Consider the following 22,515-nt stretch of genomic DNA (forward strand, 5'->3'; position numbering starts at 1 on the left):
AGAGAGACTCTTAAGCAGGATCCACGTTCAGTGTGAAACCCAACGTGGGGTTCAATCCCATAATCCTGGGATCATGACCTGAGCTGAAATCAAAAGTCAGATGTTCCACTGAATGGCCACGAGGTTGCTCCTCTCCATATAAATTTTAAAGTTTGCCAATATCCACCAAATAACCTGCAGAGATTGTGATTAGGATTGCATTAAGTCTATAGATTTCAGGTTTGGAAAAATTGACATTTTGACAATATTAAGGGCTCATATGTACAAAATGGAATATTTCTCTGTTTATTTAGTTCTTCTTTGGTTCCTTCATTAGAGTTTTATAGTTTTCCTGACAGATTTGCTCATATTTTCTTAGATCTATACCTAAATATTACAATTTGGGAGGAGATAATGTAAATGGTATTGTGTTTTTAATTTCAGATTTCACATATTCACTGAGTGTATAAAGGAAAGCAACTGACATTTTGGGTCTTAATCTTGTATCTTGCCATCCTGCTATAATTACTTATAAGTTCCAGGAGACATTTTGTTAACCCTTTCAGATTTCCTACACAGATGATCATTTGTGCATAAAGATAGTTTCCTTTTTACCTTCCCAATCTTCGTATCTCTTACTTCCTTTTCTTACCTTACAGCATTAGCTAGGACTTTGAGTATGATGTTGAAAAGAAATTTTTGAGGATTTTTGCATCTAAGTTCATGAGAGATACTGGTCTACAGTTTCCTTTTCCTGTAATGTCTTTGTCTGGTTTTGTTATTAGGGTAATGCTGGCCTTATAAAATGAGTTAGGAATTATTCCCTCACCTATGTTCTGAGAGTGCAGAGAATATAATTCCTTCCTTAAATGTTTGGTGGAATTCACCAGTGAACCCATCTGGGCTTGTTGCTTTCTGTTTCAAAAGGTTATTAATCATCGGTTCAATTTATTTAATAGATAGAGGCTATTCATATTGTCTATTTCTTTTTGTGAGAATTTTGGTAGATCATGTCTTTCAATGAATTGGTCCATTTCATCTAAGTTATCAATTTGTGAATATACAGTTGTTCAGGGTATTTCTTTACTATCCTTTTAATGTCCATGAGAGGTCCCTTTTTTCATTTCTGATATCACTAATTTGTGTCCAATTTTTTTTTCTTAAGTTAGCCTGGCTAGCGGCTTATTGATCTTGTTGATCTTTTCAAAAAACCAACCTTCGCTTTACATGCAAAGTTTTTCTAAATATTGCTTTCGCTGCAAATTTTCAACCGAAATTTTTAAGTTTTATCTGTATTTTCACTTAGTTCAAAATACTTAAAAATTTGTCTTGAGATTTCTTCCTTGACCCACATGTTATGTAGAAGTGTATTATTTAACATCTAAGTATGTGGAGATTTTAAAGCTCTATTACTGATTTCTAGTTCAATTCCATTTTGTGGTTTGAAAGCTGATACTTTATATTGCCTAGGTATATAAAGTGAGTATCACAGAAATTAAGTAATCTGTCTTCAGATGGCAAGCAGAGGAACCCAGATTCAAGCATGTAACTATGCATCTAAACATTTCTCTCACACCATCCATCAGGGTATAATCTACTTGAAACGCTATACATTAGGAACTGCTTTAAGTATTATGACTTAATCAGTAATAATCATAATGATTTTTCTCTGTCATATTTCTCCATCTACAAAGTTGAGAATATTTCTTAAAAAAATATGCAAGATTGATACAGGAAAGAGTAGAAGTGGTAAAACATCATGAACAGAGCCTCATTCAATGTATCAGAGGGAGAGATGATAAGTGAATTTCATTTCAGGACTATTTCTTTAGTAAATTAACTATATGGAGAGAGAACCAGGCAATAGTACAATTAAAGGGAGCTTCTAAAACAATCCCCTACAAACTCATTCAATTCACATTGATTCTTAAGGAATTAAAGTTGAGCTTCCCTGACCCAAATAAATATTCTAAATTTCCACAGATTATCTCTTTAAAATGTTAACAATCACTAAACAAAAATCTGCTAAAACTCAAATGAGCAAAAAGAGAGAGGAATTCAAGTCAAAGGAGTTTTTAATAAGCCAGGTTATATATCCAGTAATTCTCCCTACTTTAGTTGTAGACTTAGTTAGAGATCCTAATAATTTCCAAATTAATATAAAAGATGAGTATTACTAAAATAAATTCTAAATAATTAAGTTGCAAAGACAGGAAATTAGAGACCCAGGATTCTGCATAATGATCCTGGAGTCACTTACTGATCAAAAAATAAAGTTTTCTTTTAAGGTTTAACATGAAATGTCTCCAAATATATCAATCAATACAAATAAGAGGGCTCATGGCTAGCTCAGCTGGTATAGCATGTGACTCTAGATCTCAGGGTTGTAGGTTCTAGCCCCACATTGGGTGCAGAGATTACTTACAAATAAAAGCTTCAAAAAATAAATACAAATAAGAAACAAAGATTTTTTTTTAAAGAACTATGCCAAAAAAAGGGGGGCGGTACCATATTCCTCAGATTTCTTCAGAATCCTAATGAAGAAATGTATACACAGTAAAAATTAAGAAAACTATAGCCAGGTAAGAACCAAGTAATACTTTTCTTGTATTTTTGCCTAATGATGGGTTTTTCTGTGCATATTATTGGTGTGTATTTGTCAGATTCCACCTTCCTGAAGCATAAGGTGCGCGTGCTAATATGGACCACCATGCTAAATTATTTATTTGACAAATAATTAAGTGCCTACTATGGGTACTGTGTTGGGTACTAGGCTAGGTCCCAGCAACTCTCCCACCCCACACACAAAAAACCCACCTCAGCCTCAGAGATAATATTCTTACAGAGAAGAGATTAAAGAAACACACAAGTAAATGTGAAAAGATTTCAATAAAAGATACCTGACAATGCATTTCCATGAAGAGCCATCTTGATCGTCTTGTTCTTCTATGTACATTCTGACATTGTGATCTTGATCCAACTGGTACCAGTACATAAGGCCATCTTTGTCTCGGCCAATTGGCTGGAGACGCATGGTATCAGCATCCTCCTCATTGATAATGTTTTTGAATTTGAGATTGTCATCAAATTGACACTCGCAGAGATACTGGAAAATAGTCATAAAATGGCTTAAAAGACTCCATAAATGTTTCTCCATCACAGTAAATGTGATGTGTTTAACTGCAGAACTGATTCAGGAACAAGAGCAGAAAAAAATGCATGAGTTTATACATCTTTCACTATCCTCTCCCCACTTTTGTACAACCTGCTTGGAATAACCAATTTAAAAAGATGTATTTCAAGTTAACATTCTATTTTAGTGTTTTATAAATTTACAGGTTAATTGTAATCAATGACACAAAAATCATGTTATATTTCAAATACACCATGCTTGTACTAGTCTCCCAAATTTTCTTATGTATAAAAGTTTCAATGATTCTTTCTGTTAAAACTTTTATGCACATTATTCTTTTTTTTTTTTTTTTTTTTACAAATAGTTTACTGTCAAATTAGTTTCCACATAATACCCAGTGCTCATCTCCACAAGTGCCCTCCTCCATGCCCCCCCTCCCCCCCACATCCATCAGTCCTCAGTTTTTGTCAGCATTCAAGAGTCTCTCATGGTTTATGCACATTATTCTTGAAAAGGCTATAGTGAATTAGTTAAAAAAATTGTAATAGATAATAAATTCATTACCTTTAAGAGTGCTAGTTTGCATTCAACACTCATTTCAAGATAGCCCTTCTTCTCCATCTCCCATGCCCAGGTGCTATTAAACTCTTGGCATATCTGTAAGAGAATAAGATAAGCTAATATCTTAATACATAAAATTTCTATTGACATTAGTATTTTGTTGTACAAGTATGCTGACTGTTCTTGTGTATATGTATTTATAATGGAACAAGTTTATAACAAATACAATCCAAGCCAAATCCACCAGAAATGTTAACTACTAATGACTGAATTTAAAAAAAAATTTAATATTTATTTTTGAGAGAGAAAGAGACAGAGTGTAGACAGAGGAGAGGCAGAGAGAGATGGAGACACAGAGTCTTAAGCAGGCTCCAGGATCAGAGCTGTCAGCATAGAGCCCAACATGAGGCTCAAACCATGAGCTGCAAGATCATGACCTGAGCTGAAGCTGGATGCTTAACCAACTGAGCCACCCAGGTGTCCCAGATTAATGACTGAATTTAAAGTAAGTAATGATCTCTGTAGCTCTCTCCTCTGCTCTCAAGAATATTATACACATATTATGGCACACTTTCCCAAATGCAAATAATTATCTGCTTTCCCTTCCAAACAACCCAGAAGTTTCTTGAGGGCAAGGACAATATTTATCACTGTGCCTAGAAGCATGCCAAAGTGTAAGCATATATTTTAAGTTTGTTTATTTATTTTCAGAGAGAGAGAGAGAGAGTGTGCACTCACAAGCAGGAAAGGAGCAGAAAGAGAGGGAGAAAGAGAATCCCATGCAGGTAGATGCAGGGCTCGATCTCACAAACTGTGACCTCATGACCTGAGCCAAAATCAAGAGTGGGACGCTTACCTGACTGAGCCACCCAGGATCACCTGTATGCATATTTTTTAACAGAGCCACTTTCCAACTCAATGTCCTCTTTGTAGGTAAAGTTTACATTGTTTGGCATCTGAGACCTTCTATAATGTGGCATTAACTTAAATTTTTAGGATTCTCTCCCTATATGAGCATGTCAGGCAAACCAGAGTCACTGTAACAGTCTGAGGAGAGATATGGATAACCACAGGACTAATCAGGAGCAATGCCATGGATTGTATGACCTTTGTGAGCCAGATTCTTCAGCAATAAAAGGGGAGCAGTAATAATACTGATCTTAAAGTTTATAAAATAGGAATGAACATGATATAAAGTGTCTAGAAACTTAATGCTCTTTGTTCTAATCCAAGGAGCAAAGAATATAATGAAGGCCAAAGGAAAAGAACCAACCAAGGGACAATATTATTTAGGAGTTTGTGCAATTGGCTAGATAGGCAGGCAAGAGAAAAACAAGCAGGCAAATGGGACTGCTTATATAACCACATCAACTTAGAAATAAGACCAGGCTGGCCGTCCTAGGAGTATTAGCCTTTTCCTATCTAGCACGAGTGTCATCTTTTTTATCAACTGTATAATAAAATTATAGGAGATCACTGTTAGGACAGAAAAAGAAAATAAGGGAAGCAGTATGGCCAGGAACAATATAATAGGGGATCTTCAAAGGCACAGAGGAAGAATAAGCTCGCCATTCTCTGGAATACCCTAAGTCTCTGACTGAAAATACTACCTTTTGTAGAGAGAGAAAAAAATTGAGATACACAAAGTAAAAGGAAATTTTTGGAATATTACACAGAGAGGACCCTAATGTAATTATATCAAAAGCTAAAAAGTCAGAATTTGAATGGACGTTTTGCCAAAAAATATATACAAATGGAAAATAAGCACAGGAAAAGTATGAACATCATGAGTCATTAGGGAAATGCAAATCAAAATCACAATGGAATACTACTTCATATCCATAAGGACAGCTGTAATCAAAAAAGAAAAATAACCGTAAATGTTGGTGAGGATGAGGAGAGACTGATATGCACAGGTTGTTGACAGGAATGTAAAATGGTACAGCTGCTTTGTGAAAAAGCTAATCAGTTCCTTAAAATGTTAACACTGACATTTGTTACCATGTGACTTAGCAATTCCATTTTTAGGTATTTATACAGGAAAAGTGAAAACACACGGCCATGCAAAAACTTGTACAAATGTTTATAGTAGCATTTTTTATAACAGCAAAACAGTAGAAACAACCCAAATATCCATCAACTGATAAATATATGGAATAAACATACAATGGAATTTTATGTAACTATTAAAAGGAATGACGTAGTGATACACTCTATAGCGTGGGCGAACTTTAAAAACATGCTCAGTGACAGAAACCAGATACAAAAGGTTACATACTACAGGATTCTATGACAACAGTCAAGTACATACAGACAAAAAGTTTATTAGTAGTTAGTTGCCAGGGGGTAGGTAGAGGGAGGAATATGGAGTGATTGCTAATGGGTAGATTTCTTTTCTGAGTGATAATAACGTTCTAGAATTAAAGATAGTAGTCATGATTGCACATCCTTGAGAATAAACTAAAAAAACCCCACTGAATTGTGTATTTTAAAAGAGTGTATTTCATTATATGTGAATAATACCTCAATTAAAAAAAAAAAAAACAGAGGGACAGTCAAGAATGTAGAATCCAGCCAGTGATACGTGAGTGTTCTGCTGTGTACCCTGCCCCTAAAACAAGAGGATGTTGGCTGATCATCTGTAACGGTCAAGGCTGAGTGTGGGGACGCACACGTCTGGTATCTGAGAGGGGCTGGGAATGACACAGCTCCAATGCCTGCTCAACAACCTAAGTACCAAAGCTCATGCAGTCAGAGATACCAAATACAAATGAACAACTCTTAGTTATCTTTCACAGTGTGAAAGGGGAGGAAAGTGAAAGAGAAGTAGATAAATAGATAATTAAGACACACATCTCTCTGTCTCATACTACTTACCTTTAATTTATGGACCTTATTTATACAGTTTAGGGTACAAAACTTTTGTGCTGATATTCAGAGATGAATATGCTACTCATTTTGTTTCTTTAAGGGCAATGTAGACATGTTACTGTGCCATTTGAGGAAAAACAAAATATCTGAAACTTAATTTTAGATATATTCAAATGGCCATCACCTATTGTTATCACAAAGTAAAGACTAAAAAAAAATGAGTACTCTAAATGACACTTAAATAGTTATGCAAGACTATACAAATTTACACTGGGGGTCAGCAAACTTTTTCCGTTAAGGACCAAACAGGAAATAATTTAAGCTCTGAAGACCATACGATCTCTTCAACTATTCAACTCTGCTATTAAGAGTGCAAAAGCAGGGGCGCCTGGGTGGTTTAGTCGGTTAAGCGTCCGACTTTCGCTTAGGTCATGATCTCGCGGTTCGTAGGTTCGAGCCCCGCGTCGGGCTCTGTGCTGACTGACAGCTCAGAGCCTGGAGCCTGTTTCAGTCTGTGACTCCCTCTCTCTCTGACCCTCCCCTGCTCACGCTCTCTCTCTCTCCTAGAAATAAATAAAAATTTAAAAAAATAAAAAAAAAAGAGTACAAAAGCAACCATAGAAAATACATAAATGAGTAAACTTGACTGTGTTCCAATACCACTTTATTTATGGATAAGGAAATTTGAAATTCATATAATTTTCATATGTGTCAACCATTCTCCCAAGCATTTAAATATGTAAAAACCACCCTTAGTTTTCAAGCCATACATAAGTAGACAGCAGGACAGATTTGGCCCATGGGCCAACATTTGCCTAGAGCACCAGAAACTAGCTGTGTTGATCAGAGACTGTCTATGATGGTTATTCTTGGATCCTTGTGAGACAAGAAAACTACAGGGACTCCATGAAAAACTCCTTTTTTCCCTTGCTTCTATTCCTGTTAGGACCTACACCCCCGCCTTCTACATGCCGTATAGAACAGATAATGTATGTCTTCCTTGTAAAGGTCAAGGAGTTAATGATTTCTTTGGAAATATTCCAGCACAATAGATAACATCTAAGGAGTAATCAGGAAAGGTCATCATGAGTGTTTTCTAAGACCACTGACTCATCAAGACCCTTGGCTCCAGTGCACAAGTGACTTGTGGAGAACATCTAAACACTCATCTTTGTTCCCAGATACTCGAGAAGACTCATGCACCAGACCACAATCCTCAATAAAAACCCAGACTCCAAGCAAAGACAAGGCTCACTCTCCTTTCCTTTCTGAGTCTCCCAGATGCTCTGTTTGTACTCTGTCTTCAATACACTCTGTTCTCACTTTCTCTTGGTTTGCATTTGATTTCTAGCCCATTCAAAGCCAAGGACCCTGTTGTCTGTCCTGAGAGACCCCCTCTGTGTCTGAGGACTCAGCCAGCCCGCATTGCTTGAAGCAAGGGGGTTCTTACTAGGTTGCTAATTCATATTAACTCCCTATGCTCATGCTCCAACTTGATTCTGACCAAATAGCCTCATAAATATAATTTGGTTTTGCATGCAATTTCTCTTTAGAGAATATTCTAGCATCCAAAACATGAACACTTTTGTATATTGTTCATAATTATCACTCTTTAAATTATTCTATAATACTGGTTTTATGTTTGATTCTAATCTGGTTAATGAGAGGTCATATCCAGTTGTATCCCCCCTGCATGGTGTCTAAGGACAGCCTTTCTGATATACACATGAAATCAATGCCATTCAGCCCGGGAGGACTCTTGGCCACCTGCCTGCTACCACTCCACTACCTCCAGGCTGTCTTTTCCTCCTAACTTACAGAAAAATAAAGTTGAGGATGGTATAAAGCAGGGGTGGGGAGGCAGGGGAAGGGAGCGGATTTGAAAGCCACAATATCTCAATATTTACAGGAGAGGTGGTTTCACATGCCTACACAGCAAATCATTGAATTTATCTCAGTGAGATCGAACAAATTAATCTTAGAGTCATGTTCGTAATCAAGTATCAAAACTCCTGCCCTTTTTGACAACTTAGAGCATAAGGAATTAAAAGGGGGAGCTATGGGTGGGTGGAGAGAGAATTGCAAAAACCCTCAGCATGAACATCCAATACACTATAAGACTAAATCAAATTCTAACATGGCTTCTAGCACACTCAGGACATATCCCCGGGACCACCCTGTTCCCACTGAGCTTCTGTCTAGGAAACTCAGAGTTTCCAAAAGAATTTACTATGTGTTTCAGCCAATCCTTGTTCTTTGTCCCTGAATTCCCTTTTCCATTTATTCGAAAAATAAACAAGCAAAGCCTTACAACTATAAATCTTCTCCCTGTCCTGTTGAGATGTATATGTATCTCCTATAAGAATGTCTTTCTCGAAGACCAGAAAGCCATTCCTTTGATTTGTAATCATCAGGAAGGATACAGGACATCCCAGATTCTGTGGGAGGGTAGAAAGTTTATCTTTCATAGTTAGCAGGCACAAAAGGCTTAATCAGGTTGCCTCACTGACCCTCACACCTACTTTTTATAACTGTTCATTTCCCTAACCCCTATTTTACCCCTCATTTCCGCCTCCTGAAACCCTTAGTCTCCATTTAAAATACCAGTCATCTCGGGTCAAATTGGAATTGGGCTCAGTTCCTCCTACTACCATAATAGTGAATAGAGTGTCTTTATTGCCTTTTAACTAGTAACTGGCTTTGTTTACCTTTGGGGGGAAGGTCCTTGGATACTATTCGGATGGAAATCTTTATTTTACAATTAAGAAACATGAAGTTTAAAGAGATTCCACCAATATTCACTGAGTACCTATTTGATGGCAGGAACTAGTCAAGGAGGTGGGATACCATGATGAAGACAGACAACCTGCTACCATGGAGCTTATTTTCTAAGAGGTACTAAAACAGGTAAAAATAAGACTGAAATCTGGCCATTTGTAGCAATGTGGATGGAAATCGAGGGTATTATGCTAAGTGAAATAAGTCAGGCAGAGAACACAGATACCATATGTTTTCACTCACATGTGGAAGAGGAGAAACTTAACAGAGGACTATAGGAGAGGGGAAGGGGAAAAAGTAGTTAGGGAGAGGGAGGGAGGCAAAACATTAAGAGACTCTTAATAAATACTAAGAACAAACTGAAGGTTGATGGGGGATGTGTAAAAGGGGGAAATGGGTGATGGGCAGGGAGGAGGCACTTGTTGGGATGAGTGCAAGTAGAGACAAATGCTACATTAAAAATAAAATAGAGTAATCTCCTAGAGAAACTTTGAGCACTACTCTGGTTGGGTGCTCAGAAAAGGACTCATTAAAAAAGCTGACATTTGGGGCATGTGAGTGGTTCATAAAGTTGAGCATCTAACTCTTGATTTCAGCTCAGGTCATGATCCCAGGGTTGGGGGATCCGGCCCTTTGTCAGTCTCCGCACTGCGCAGGGAGCCTGCCTGAGATTCTCTCTCTCCTTCTCCCCCACTCCCCACTCATGCTTTCTCTCTCTCTAATTAAAAAAAAAAAAAAAGTTGACATTTGACACAAAAAGTAGAGACATGACTGAGAAAACAAAATCAGCCACAAGAAGGTCTGGAGGAGGAATGCAGATCCAGGCAGAATAAACATGCCAGCACAAAGGCCTTAAAGTTTGATACATTAAAAAAAACAGGGGGAAAAAAGTGTAAGTGAAGTAGAATAAAGGGTACAGCAGCAGAAGAGAAGGTTAAAAAGGTAAGCAAGGGCAAAATTATGGAGGCACTTAATCACATTCTTTCCAGTTTAATTACATTTTAGATATATGGTTAATCTTACCTATGGTTATAAAATAGCTATGATAGAGACTTTATTTTTGCTGCTAGATTTATTTCACATATTTTCGATGTACCTTTTCCTTGACCAAGACTTCAGAATAGGCTACTTTTGAGAGTAGCCTTTCAAATTTTTGCCACGTGTGAATGTGCCCAATTTATAAGTTAACTGAGATTGCAGCTGCCTGTCCCTCCAATCCTGAGCTCCTTTAGCAGGATTTATACTATCTTATTTATCCTGGTGTTAAGCACATTGTCTGGGACAGAGTACATTGCTGGTAAAATGTGGAATGAACTAAATAATTAATATATCTCCACAACCTTCAGCAACACTTATTTTTCTTTTTTTTTAGAAAAACAGCCATTCTCTTAGGTATAAAATGACATTGTGGTTTTGATTTGCATTTCCCGAACAATGACTAATGCTGTTGAATACTTTTTCATGTGCTAATTTATTAATCTTGGTATCCTTTGAGAAATGTCTACTCAAATATTTTGCTCATTTTTAAATTGAATTATTTTTTTGTTGTTGGATTTTAGGCATTTCTTATATAGTCTGGATGTTAAATTCTAATCAGTCATATAATTTGCAAATACTTGCCCCCCTTCTGTAGGTTGTCTTTGCATTTTCTCATGTCCTTTGATGCCAAGTTCTTAATTTTGATTAGGTCCAATTCATCTTTCTCTTGTTGTTCACACTATTTTGGTTTCATATCTAAAAATCTATGCCAAAGCTAAGGTCACAAAGATTTATCCCTGTGTTTTATTCTATGAGGTCTCTAGCTTCACCTCTTTTATTTGGCTTGTTGATACAATTTAATTTTTGCATATGGGGTGAGGTAGGTTATCTTGCATTTTGCCAGTAAATTTCAAAAAAACACATATATTACACTATAGGTGACAAAAAAGTCTTTAAAATACTACATAAATCTGATATACTCCGTCCTCTCATTTTCAGCTCAGACAAGAATAACAACTATGTATAAGTGACACAACAGTTTTCAATGGTAGAAACATTTTATACTTAGGAAATTTAAGAGATTTTATTTTTACTTTCTAGGTTTAATCTGCTGAACTAAAGCAATGAGGAATAGCTCTAAATTATGGTTTTTATATAATTTCTTTGAAAACACATTGATATTCAAGTTACAGGACCTGTACTAGGAAGCAGCACTGCTTCTGAGTATATAACTGATAGGACATGAGCAATACAAGTGTTCACACTTGGAAAAAAAATGTCTGGAGAAGAGAAGCAGGCTCCTGAAGTCTACTCAAGGGCAGAATTGTCAAAACAGGTTCACCAGCCATAATTAAAGTAATTCAGCTTGTTTCTGTACTGAAAGGCCTTCAGGTATATTACTATCATAAAACATTCACTGGACCACCTGAAGTCACACAGGGGTACAGCAGAAAACTAAAGAAAATAAAATCCACTATTATTTTATCCACAAGTATAGATAATTTGGTCCAAGTTGCTGTTAATTTCCAAAAGGATGTCAGCTACAGGAAAGGAAAAAAGTTCCTTAAAATGTTGAAAACTATGCTGTTTCTCTAATTTATTACTACTATTATTATTACTACTATTATTATTAAAAAAACATTTACTAGTTTCCAACTATTTGACAAGGCATTAGCTAAGAATATTCACCTTTACTGGCACAAGAAAACAGAAGGTTCAAAGAATTAAGTAACTTAACTGAACTTACACATGTAATAATTAGCAGAATTCTTATTTTTCCCCATTACATGTCCAATTCTACATCACCACATGCAACTCAGTTATGAGCATCAATTACAGCTGCTTACACCTTACCACAGAGTAAACGGTACTCCTTAGGTAACATCTTACAAAGTTAAAAGTATGTGAAAATACTTTTCAATATGTATAATACTTTCCATTAAGTATTCATGCTGTGGCATAAGACAAACTTGTGTTCAGTCCTTGCTTCAGCATCTACTATCTACGTGACCTTGAGAGTAAGTAGTTTAATTTACCAGGATCTTAGATGTGTTTTGAATGACATTACAATGTATGTAAAATAGCATAAGACCCAGTATACAGTAAGCTCTAAGTTTTGGAGAAATTGAAACAGTCATAAATTGCTGGTGGGAAGCTAAAATGGCACAGCAGTTATAAATAAGTCTGGTATTCCTCAAAAAACTAAACATAAAATTACTATTTGATCCAGCAATTACACTCTTAGGTATATAACAGGAGAAATGAAAATACAGGGTCATACAAAAACTTGTACATTACTTAATGTTCACAGCAGAATTATTCTTAATAGCCAAAAAGGGAAAAAATTCCAAATGATCATTAAATGATAATGGATAAATAAAAGGTGGTATTATCCATACAATGGTATACTATTTGGCAATAAAAAGAAATGAAAATACTGATGCAAGCTCCAATATAGGTAAGCTCTGAAATCATTATGCTAAATGAAAGAAGTCAAACACAAAAGACCACATATTTTTATGATTCTCTTTTATAAGAAATGTCCAGAATAGGCAAATCCATAGAGACAGAAGTACATTAGTGGTTGTCAGAGGACTGGGAGACAAGGGTTGTGATTGGGACTACTATGTATTTTTGGGAACTAGAGAGTAGCTGTAGTTGCACAATATACTAAAAACCAAGGAATATACTTTTTAATTTTTAAATATTTATTTTTGAGAGAGAGAGCACAAGAGAGACCATGCACACAACTGGAGGAGGGGCAGAGAGAGGGAGACACAGAAACGGAAGCAGGCTCCAGGCTCTGAACTGTCAGCACAGAGCCCTCCATGAAGCTCGAACTCTCAGGCTGTGAGATCATGACCTGAGCTGAGGTCGGGCGCTTAACCAACTGAGCTACCCAGGCACCCCATCAAGGAATATACTTTAATATAGTAAATTTTATGCTACAAGAATTGTAGCTCAATAAAAAAGACACCAATTAACATATTAACAAGACAAAAATTAAAGATAACCTTAGTTTTTCGTTTTTAAAAATAAATAAAAAGCAGTAGAGAACTATCTTAACATTTGTCAAAATGACATGACGGATGACTTGCTAACCCCAGACAACAACCATCCCAAGGAGTGAAAACAATGGGTCTTTCTAAAATTGCCATTTAGATTAAGGCCACTGACTGCCAAGTTTATTCACTTTTCTAGTAATAAACTGTGAAGGAAACTTACTGATGAGACATCACTTAAATATATTCGTTCAGTCATTTGGTGTCCTTGGAGCTAGGTAAATAGCAGTCAAAAAGGTGGAGAGAGTTCTTTATCTGGTTATGAACCAGCAGACAACTAATAAAAGAAATAATAAAAAAACAGACAAAAGTAGTTCTGTGTAGGTAACAGATGTATTTCTTGCTCACTCATGTCCTTTTTATCTACCCAGCTGCTAAATGCCATTTAACTTTCTGGTATTCTAATTTCATAAAGGACAGATCTAAGAGAGACAGAAATAGATGGTTGCTGTGCCTTCCAGACTAGAGATGAAACTTGTTCTGCGAAGGACCAATGGTAAATATTTTACGCTTTGCAGACCATACATTCTCTATTAAATGAACTACTCGCTCAACCTGGCACTGGAGCACGAAAGCGGCCACAGATCAAATGGAAATGAACAGATGCGGCCGTGTGCCAGCACAGCTTCATTCACAGAAACAGGCAGCGAGCTGTGGTCAGCCAGCTCCTCCTCTATACTATCAACAGCACACTTAATGATGCAGACAGAAGAATGGCTCAAGAAAAAATCCCTAACACAGCTTTTGGCCACAGGAGAATCTGTACTTAAGATTTTTAAATCCTATTTTGAAATCTAGGAAGAAGTGCGGTAGGAAAGCTAGAGTATAACTAATAACTTTATATAAATATAATAAAACTATTATCGACTATACCTAATGTCCATACTATATCTGGTATCATGTAAAATGTCCACTCCTGGTGACATAAGATAAAAAAAAATAATTATAATGTTTCTTTTTAAAATAATTTAAGGATTTCTTTCTCACTGCCATAAACAGAATTGCATTGTTTTTCATAATATAAAGTCAGAGAGAGCTGGGTTGGTGACTTGGCTTTGTGTCCTTTACAAAGTTATTTAACCTCAATTCACTTATTCACTCAACAAATGATTATTAAATCCCTATGTGCCAAGACTGTGCTAGTTATGATGTATATCAAGGGCTAGCAAAATTTTTCTGAAAACAGCCAGATAATAAATATTTAGGTTTTCTGGGCCAAGAGGCTAAATCAAGGATATTACAAACATACTTATGTATCAACAGAGAAAACATTTCTACAGTTTTCGCTGATAAAATTTTAAATATATTAGCAATATGTTATATTAAATATGACATACTATGTCATATCTCATGTTATATGCTACATATAATATATAGTAATAATTTAGTTCAATTTTTTGTAATACAGGCACATTGAGAAGAATGGAATTATTTTAGGGGAGGTAATAACAGTGTGCTTAATTGGAAGCCAAAGTACTACCTTTCAATAAACTGATTATAAATGTTCTTCTTTGTAAAGAGGCATTACTGGCTCATGAGCCTTACAAAAAGAGGCAGCAAGACATAATCTGAGGACTTCTAATGTACATAACAGTATATAAATAAGGCAGGTAGGGTCTAGCTCTCATGCATTTGATGAAGGATAGAGATTCTGAAGGAGACAAATATAATAACTTCCTCATCTGCAAACGGAGATATCAATATATGAATCTACTCTGTAAGGTTTGGTTGAGAATTCACATATGCGCAAAGGTGCTTCCTCTTCCTCTTAATTATAAAGGACGGTATTTAGGAGAATAACAATGTAAAGACTAAAGTGGCTTTTAAGCTTTAAGCTCTAGCAGCCCACCAATAGAATACAGCTTTGATACAATCATTAGGGAAAAGAGGCCTCCATGCTAAGCATATTTTGATTTCTCTTCCTTTTTCACATAAAGTCATCTATTTTTACCTTCAGAATTTAATAATAACCTACCATCCCAGGAAATACTTTTACAGTTTTTGTGGCATGGTACCTTGTATTAACCAAATTACCGTAACAGTTATCTTTTATAAGCCTTAAAAATTAGGTAACAAATGTTAAGCTTCAACAGTATCTTAAATATATTTATTATCTTCAGTAGTACTTTTACTCTTGAAGCCAATACGTCAGACACTATGAGGAATGCATTTCATACATTATTTCACTAAATTCTGACAATTCTGCAAGATAAATGGTAGTTTCTCAATTCTCTAAAATTGCATTTTCTCAGTCTTACAGATGAATCAACTTGGGTCCAGACAAATGGCATAAAGTTTCCTGAGATCAACAGCACTAAGAATGGAGCCCAAATTCTCTTAACACCAAAACTCTCTTTCCGGCTAACCTTTATGATTTAGTATCCATAAGTAAATTTGTTTAATGTTTAGCAACAGGTTAGGTTTAGAGGAAATAATTAAACATGTTAATATGAGAATTTAATGATTCTATTTACGGTTTTTATGGGAAAAGAGTACATTTTTTTATAAAAATGAAAGAGGCAAAATACTTTTCCAAGGAAATTCTGGAAATGTCTAATCATTGTTTTCTTATAAATCCCTCAATGTAATAAATCTGTACTGGTTTTCTATTACTGTATAATTAAACACCATATATTTAGCATCTTAAAAAAAAAAAACACTCATTTATTATCTCCTAGTTTCTGTGGGTCAAGAGTCCTGTACAGCCCAGTTGGCTGGGTCCTCTGTTCACGGTCTCATAAAGCTGATATTAAGCTCCTTTTTGGTAGCTCTGAGCAAAAACCTACTTCCAAGCTCACTCAGATTACTGGCAGAATTCATTTCCTTCTCATAATTTCCATGCAACTCTCTACTTCCTTCAAGGAAGTTAAATGTGCTGAGTCCTCATACTTTGAATATTTCTGCATTTTGCCTGCCTCTTCTGCTTTTAAAGGCTCACATAATTGATAGTGGGCCCATTTGGATAATCCAGGATAATCACTCTAACTTAAGGTCAACTGATTAATAAATTTAATTACATACATAAAGCCCCTTTTGCCATGTAACATATTCATTAATATAACACAAAAGAGTGAAGGCACAAGGGTCAAACTTTTGCCTACTATACAGCTTGCACCAGCTGTTCTAAATGTCTTCTATAAGAATTACTGAGTAACCAATTCTCTATGCTTCCATGCTGAACACTTCCTACCTTAGGATTTTGGTCTACATGTGTCTTTGACACTATTTGTCTAAGTATTATTGGTTAGAAGGAAAGAGATCAATGCTTTTCTATCAGTCATTATCTTTCCCACAGACACTGGAAAAATGAGAAAACTTTAAATATATTTAAATATATCTGCATATAGAGAAACTACTTTATTCCTGGTATCACCTTGCACTTAAAGCATTAACATTCTGCCTGACATTATATTTATCTGTGTATCTATTTTGCTTTTCTTCCTTTCCTGAAATCCAGACTCTGAAACATCGTGTCTTATACATCCCCTGCAGTGCCTTACAGAGCAGGTATCACAAAATCTTTACTGAACAGAGAGATGAAAATAGGCTAGTGTTGGCAGCTGTGGGTTCTTAGCTAACAACATTTATGATTATATTGCATTTAAATGAATTATTTTAAGCCATCTTCCAGCTTGTCTATTAGATTATGCTGCCCCATCTGCTAGTCATGCAATGTTTTAGGGGTCAGAGAAAAGAGTGAGCAAAGGAGAGAAAGAAAGCACAACTGGAGGTAGAAAAAAAGCAAGTAAAGCTGAGACAGATTTAAAATGATTCAGGGGCACCTGGGTGGCTCAGTCGGTTAAGCGTCTTGACTTCGGCTCAGGTCATGAACTCACCGTTCGTGGGTCCAGGCCCCACGTGCTGACAAGCTAGCTGTTTCGGATTCTCTATCTACGTCTCTCTCTGACCCTCCCCTGCTCACACTCTCTCTCTCTCTCTCTCTCTCAGAAATAACTAAAACATTAAAAAAATTTTTTAATGATTCAATTCTGTGAAAGAATGATAAAATAAAAGATTTAGTAAACAAGGAATGAAGAATGTCCACTAGATTTTACAATATGGCAAGGCTTCTTTTGACAAGGCAAGTTTTTGGTGGAACAGTGGAGGCAGAAACCTGCTGGGGAGGATTCAGCAGAATGTAAAAAAGTGAATACAGCCTAAGTGGGCAATTATGGAAAAGCCTGATTATAATAAAATGAAGTTACATGTTTAGTTAGGTATTCCTATTTTCAAACAAAAAGTTAGTCAACATTTTTCAAATGGACCCTCTCTGTTAATGGATTTCAAAGAACAATATGGAGGTAGATGTTATCACAATAATCATGAGTAGAATTTCACATTATGTTAAAATAGAAGTTATCCTCTGAATTGGAATAGTAAGGGGGAAATTACATATAGCACAGTTTTTCTTTCTAACATATTTATTTTGGAGATAACCAAAAACTAGACAAGAACATGAGTAAACAGGGTTGTTTTTCCTAAGGGAATTTAAACACATATTTAAAATAAATATTTTATTTGCAAATTACCCATAAAACTGATAAATGGCATTTCCATAAATTGTACTTTTCAAAATACTTTTACAACTATACTACTTTTACAAGTATCAGTACTATCTGATGATTCCCAAAACTTGGATTTGGGGCTTTCTTTTTTCTCAATATTCTTTTATCCTCTAATTGGAAATTAGTCACAAAAATACAAAATCAATTTACCCAGGATCAGAAACGTTACAAAACAAAGCTAAAACTCTTGATTCTAAATCCAACTCTTTTTAGCCTTGGTCTAGAAGCTGCTATAATTAGAGTCCACAATAATTTACAGAAACATACTATAACATAATCCAAGCTTTAATGACCCCAGCAAACCTCACGCAAATGGTAATACCTAAATGTGCTTCCATCACTTATTTCTATGAATCAATATTATTAACAAATTAAGAGAGATATAGAACCCAAGGAAAGATAGTTTGCAAGGATGATTCTCATTTCACAAAATAAATGTGCTCCTGAAAAATTACATATGAATGCAATTTTAATAAATTCTTATGTTGAAGGAACAACATAATTTATGACAACAGTAGTTTTCAACTCCCCTTCCATTTTTATTAGCATAGTCACTTTCAAGAAAAAATCTCACAGGATGTTATAAAATGAACTATCTCCCCTCAAAATTCATATGTTGAAGCCTTAACCCCAAATGTGTCTCATCTGGAGATAAGGCTTTTAGGGAGATAACTGAGGTAAAATGAGGTTATAAGAGTGAGGCTCTATAAGACTGGCGTCTTTATGACCAGAGGCCCCAAGCCCCCTCCCCGCAGCAAACACACAGAGGAAGGGGCAGTGAGGGCATGGTGATGACATGGACCAGCATTAAGTAGAAAGAATGCTCTTCAGAAGGAGGGGGCAAGATGGCAGAGAAGTAAGGAGCTCTATACTTGCACTCACGCCCATACATCACAGAGAAAAGATCTGAAGCCATTGGAAACCTTACAAAACCTGAGAGATTGGGAGAAAAAGGACGCAGAATCCAATGAGAGAGACTTCTAACGGCTACCTCAAGAAACAAGCTAGAGTACACAAGGTGGAGAGTCCCAAATATCACTACGAATAGGAAAATAAAATAACCAAGGTCCCAACAAGAGAGACCAAGGGATACCATTCAAAAAATACTCTCTGAAAGGATAGGCCCTGGAAAGTCAAAGAGTCTTCTTGGATATAGCAGCGCTCATAGAAACAGAGAGCATAACAGGTCTTTAAAACCAACAAGAGCTGGAAAGCTAACTAAAATGACGAAACGAAAGACCTCTCCTCCAAAGAAACTCCAAGAAGAAATGACAGCTAATGAACTGCTCAAAACAGATATCAGCAGCATCACTGAACAAGATTTTAGAATAATAATGGTAAAATTAATAGCTGGGCTTGAAAAAAACATAGGGGACATCAAAGAAACTATGGCTACAGACAGAATGGAAAATAAAAATAGGCATGAAGAATTAAAAAATGCGATAAATGAGATCCATAATAAATTAGAGGCCTCCAATGCACGGATTGAAGAGGCAGAAAGGAGAATAAGTGATTTAGAAGACACCATTATAGAAAAACAAGAAGCTGACAAAAAAAGAGACAAACTGATCCAGGAACAGGAAAGAAGAATTCGAGAGCTCAGCGATACGGTCAAACGCAACAATATCCGTATCATAGGAATCCCAGAAGAGGAAGAGAGAGGGAAAGGTGCTGAAGGAGTCCTGGAACAAATTATAGCAGAGAACTTCCCCGACCTGGGGAAGGAAGTAAATGTGGAAGTACAAGAGGCTCAGAGGACTCCCCTCAGACGTAACCTGAATCGATCTTCTGCACGACATATCATAGTGAAAATGGCCAAATACAAGGACAAAGAGAGAATTTTGAAAGCAGCTAGGGAGAAAAGGGCCCTAACATACAAAGGGAAACCTATCAGAGTGGTGACAGACCTATCTACTGAAACTTGGCAGGCTAGAAAGGAATGGCAGGAAATCTTCAATGTGATGAACAGTAAAAATATGCAGCCAAGAATCCTCTATCCAGCAAGCCTGTCATTCAAAATAGAAGGAGAGATAAAAACCTTTCCAAATAAACAGAAATTGAAAGAATTTGTCACCACGAAGCCAGCCCTACAAGAAATCCTGAGGGGGATGCTCTGAAGGAAAGGTTGCAAGGAACAAAGATACCAGAGACACCACCACAAACATGAACCCTACAAAAGATACAAAGACTCTAAACCCACATATTTCAATAATAACACTGAATGTAAATGGGCTGAATGCTCCAATCAAAAGACATAGGGTAGCAGAATGGATTAAAAAACAAAATCCATCAATATGCTGTCTACAAGAAACTCATTTTAGACGGGAAGATACCTTCAGATTAAAAGTAAGGGGATGGAGAAATATATATCATGCTACAGGAAATCAAAAGAAAGCCGGAGTAGCGATACTTATATCAGACAAACTGGACTTTAAATTAAAGACAATCACAAGAGATGAAGAAGGGCACTACATAATAATTACAGGGTCCATCCATCAGGAAGAACTAACAATCATAAATGTCTACGCACCGAATATGGGAGCACCTAAATATCTAAAACAATTAATCACAAACAGAAACAAGCTTATAGATAAGAATGTGCTAATAGCAGGGGACTTTAATACTCCGCTTACAGCAATGGATAGGTCAACCAGACAGAAAATCACTAAAGAAATAATGGACTTGAAAGACACATTGGACCAGATGGATCTGACGGATATATTTAGAACTTTACATCCTGAGGCCAGGGAATTTACTTTCTTCTCAAGTGCGCATGGCACATTCTCCAAGATAGATCACATACTGGGACATAAAGCAGCCCTCAATAAATATAAAAGAATAGAGGTCATACCATGCACACTGTCAGATCACAATGCTTTGAAACTTGAAATCAATTACAGGAAGAAGTCTGGAAAACCGCCAAAAACATGGAGGTTAAAGAACACCCTTCTAAAGAATGAATGGGCCAATCAGGCAATTAGAGAGGAAATTAAAAAATATATGGAAACAAATGAAAATGAAAACACAACAATTCAAAATCTATGGGATGCGGCCAAGGCAGTCCTAAGAGGAAAGTACATTGCTCTCCAGGCCTATTTCAAGAGATTAGAAAAAGCACAAGTCCAAAATCTAACAGCTCACCTAAAGGAGCTAGAGGCAGAGCAACAAGAACGCCCTAAACCCAGTAGAAGAAGAGAAATAGTAAAAATTAGAGCAGAAATAAACAACATAGAGACCAAAGAAACAATTGAACAGATCAATGAAACCAAGAGTTGGTTTTTTGAAAAAGTAAACAAAATTGACAAACCTCTAGCCAGGCTTATCAAAAAGAAAAGAGAGAGCACCCAAATAGACAAAATTATGAATGAAAATGGACTTATTACAACCAACCCCTCAGAAATACAAGCAATTATCAGGGAATACTATGAAAAATTATATGCCAACAAATTGGACAACTTAGAAGAAATGGACAAATTCCTAAACACACACTCACTACCAAAATTCACACGGGAAGAAATAGAAAACCTGAACAGACCCATAACGAGTGAAGAAATCGAATCAGTGATCAAAAATCTCCCAACAAATAAGAGCCCTGGACCTGATGGTTTCCCTGGGGAATTCTACCAGACATTTAAAACAGAATTAATCCCAATTCTTCTCAAGCTATTCCAAAAAATAGAAGTCGAAGGAAAACTCCCGGACTCATTTTATGAAGCCAGCATCACTCTGATTCCCAAGCCAGACAGAGATCCAACAAAAAAAGAGAACTATAGGCCAATATCCTTGATGAATACGGATGCAAAAATTCTCAACAAGATCCTTGCAAATCGAATCCAGCAGCATATCAAAAGAATCATCCACCAAGATCAAGTGGGATTCATTCCTGGGTTACAGGGCTGGTTCAACATTCGCAAATCAATCAATGTGATCCATCATATCAATAAAAGAAAAGATAAAAACCATATGATCCTGTCAATAGATGCAGAAAAAGCATTTGACAAAATACAGCATCCCTTCTTAATAAAGACTCTCGAGAAAGTTGGGATAGAAGGAACCTACTTAAACATCATCAAAGCCATCTATGAGAAGCCTTCAGCTAACATCATCCTCAACGGGGAAAAACTGAGAGCTTTCCCCCTGAGATCAGGAACACGACAGGGATGTCCACTCTCACCACTGTTGTTTAACATAGTGCTGGAAGTCCTAGCATCAGCCATCAGACAACAAAAGGAAATCAAAGGCATCAGAATTGGCAAAGAGGAAGTCAAACTTTCACTCTTCGCAGATGACATGATACTCTACATAGAAAACCCGACAGACTCCACCAGAAGCCTACTAGAACTGATCCAAGAATTCAGCCAAGTTGCAGGGTACAAAATCAACGTACAGAAATCGGTTGCATTTTTATACACCAATAATGAAGCAACAGAAAGAGAAATCAAGAAACTGATCCCATTCACAATTGCACAAAAAACCATAAAATACCTCGGAATAAACCTAACCAAGGATACAAGAGATCTGTATGATGAAAACTATAGAAAACTTATGAAGGAAATTGAAGAAGACACAAAGAAATGGAAAAACATTC

General features: G+C 36.3%; 1 protein-coding gene across 2 annotated transcripts in view; it reads right to left on the reverse strand.

Moving 5' to 3' along the window:
• The window catches only part of RSF1 (remodeling and spacing factor 1), a 159,425-nt gene that overhangs the window by 73,968 nt on the left and 62,942 nt on the right, over window positions 1-22,515 (reverse strand). For both annotated transcript variants that reach the window (XM_039228712.1, XM_039228711.1), the window contains exons 3-4: window positions 3,677-3,769; window positions 2,880-3,085 (exon numbers count right to left, since the gene is read on the reverse strand). In XM_039228712.1, coding sequence (XP_039084643.1) covers window positions 2,880-3,085; window positions 3,677-3,769 — 299 coding nt within the window. The remainder of the gene's footprint in view (window positions 1-2,879; window positions 3,086-3,676; window positions 3,770-22,515) is intronic.

The sequence above is a fragment of the Hyaena hyaena genome, unplaced genomic scaffold (genome assembly GCF_003009895.1).
Source record: "Hyaena hyaena isolate Hyena2069 unplaced genomic scaffold, ASM300989v1 scaffold_34, whole genome shotgun sequence".
NCBI classification, from domain to species: Eukaryota; Metazoa; Chordata; class Mammalia; order Carnivora; family Hyaenidae; genus Hyaena; species Hyaena hyaena.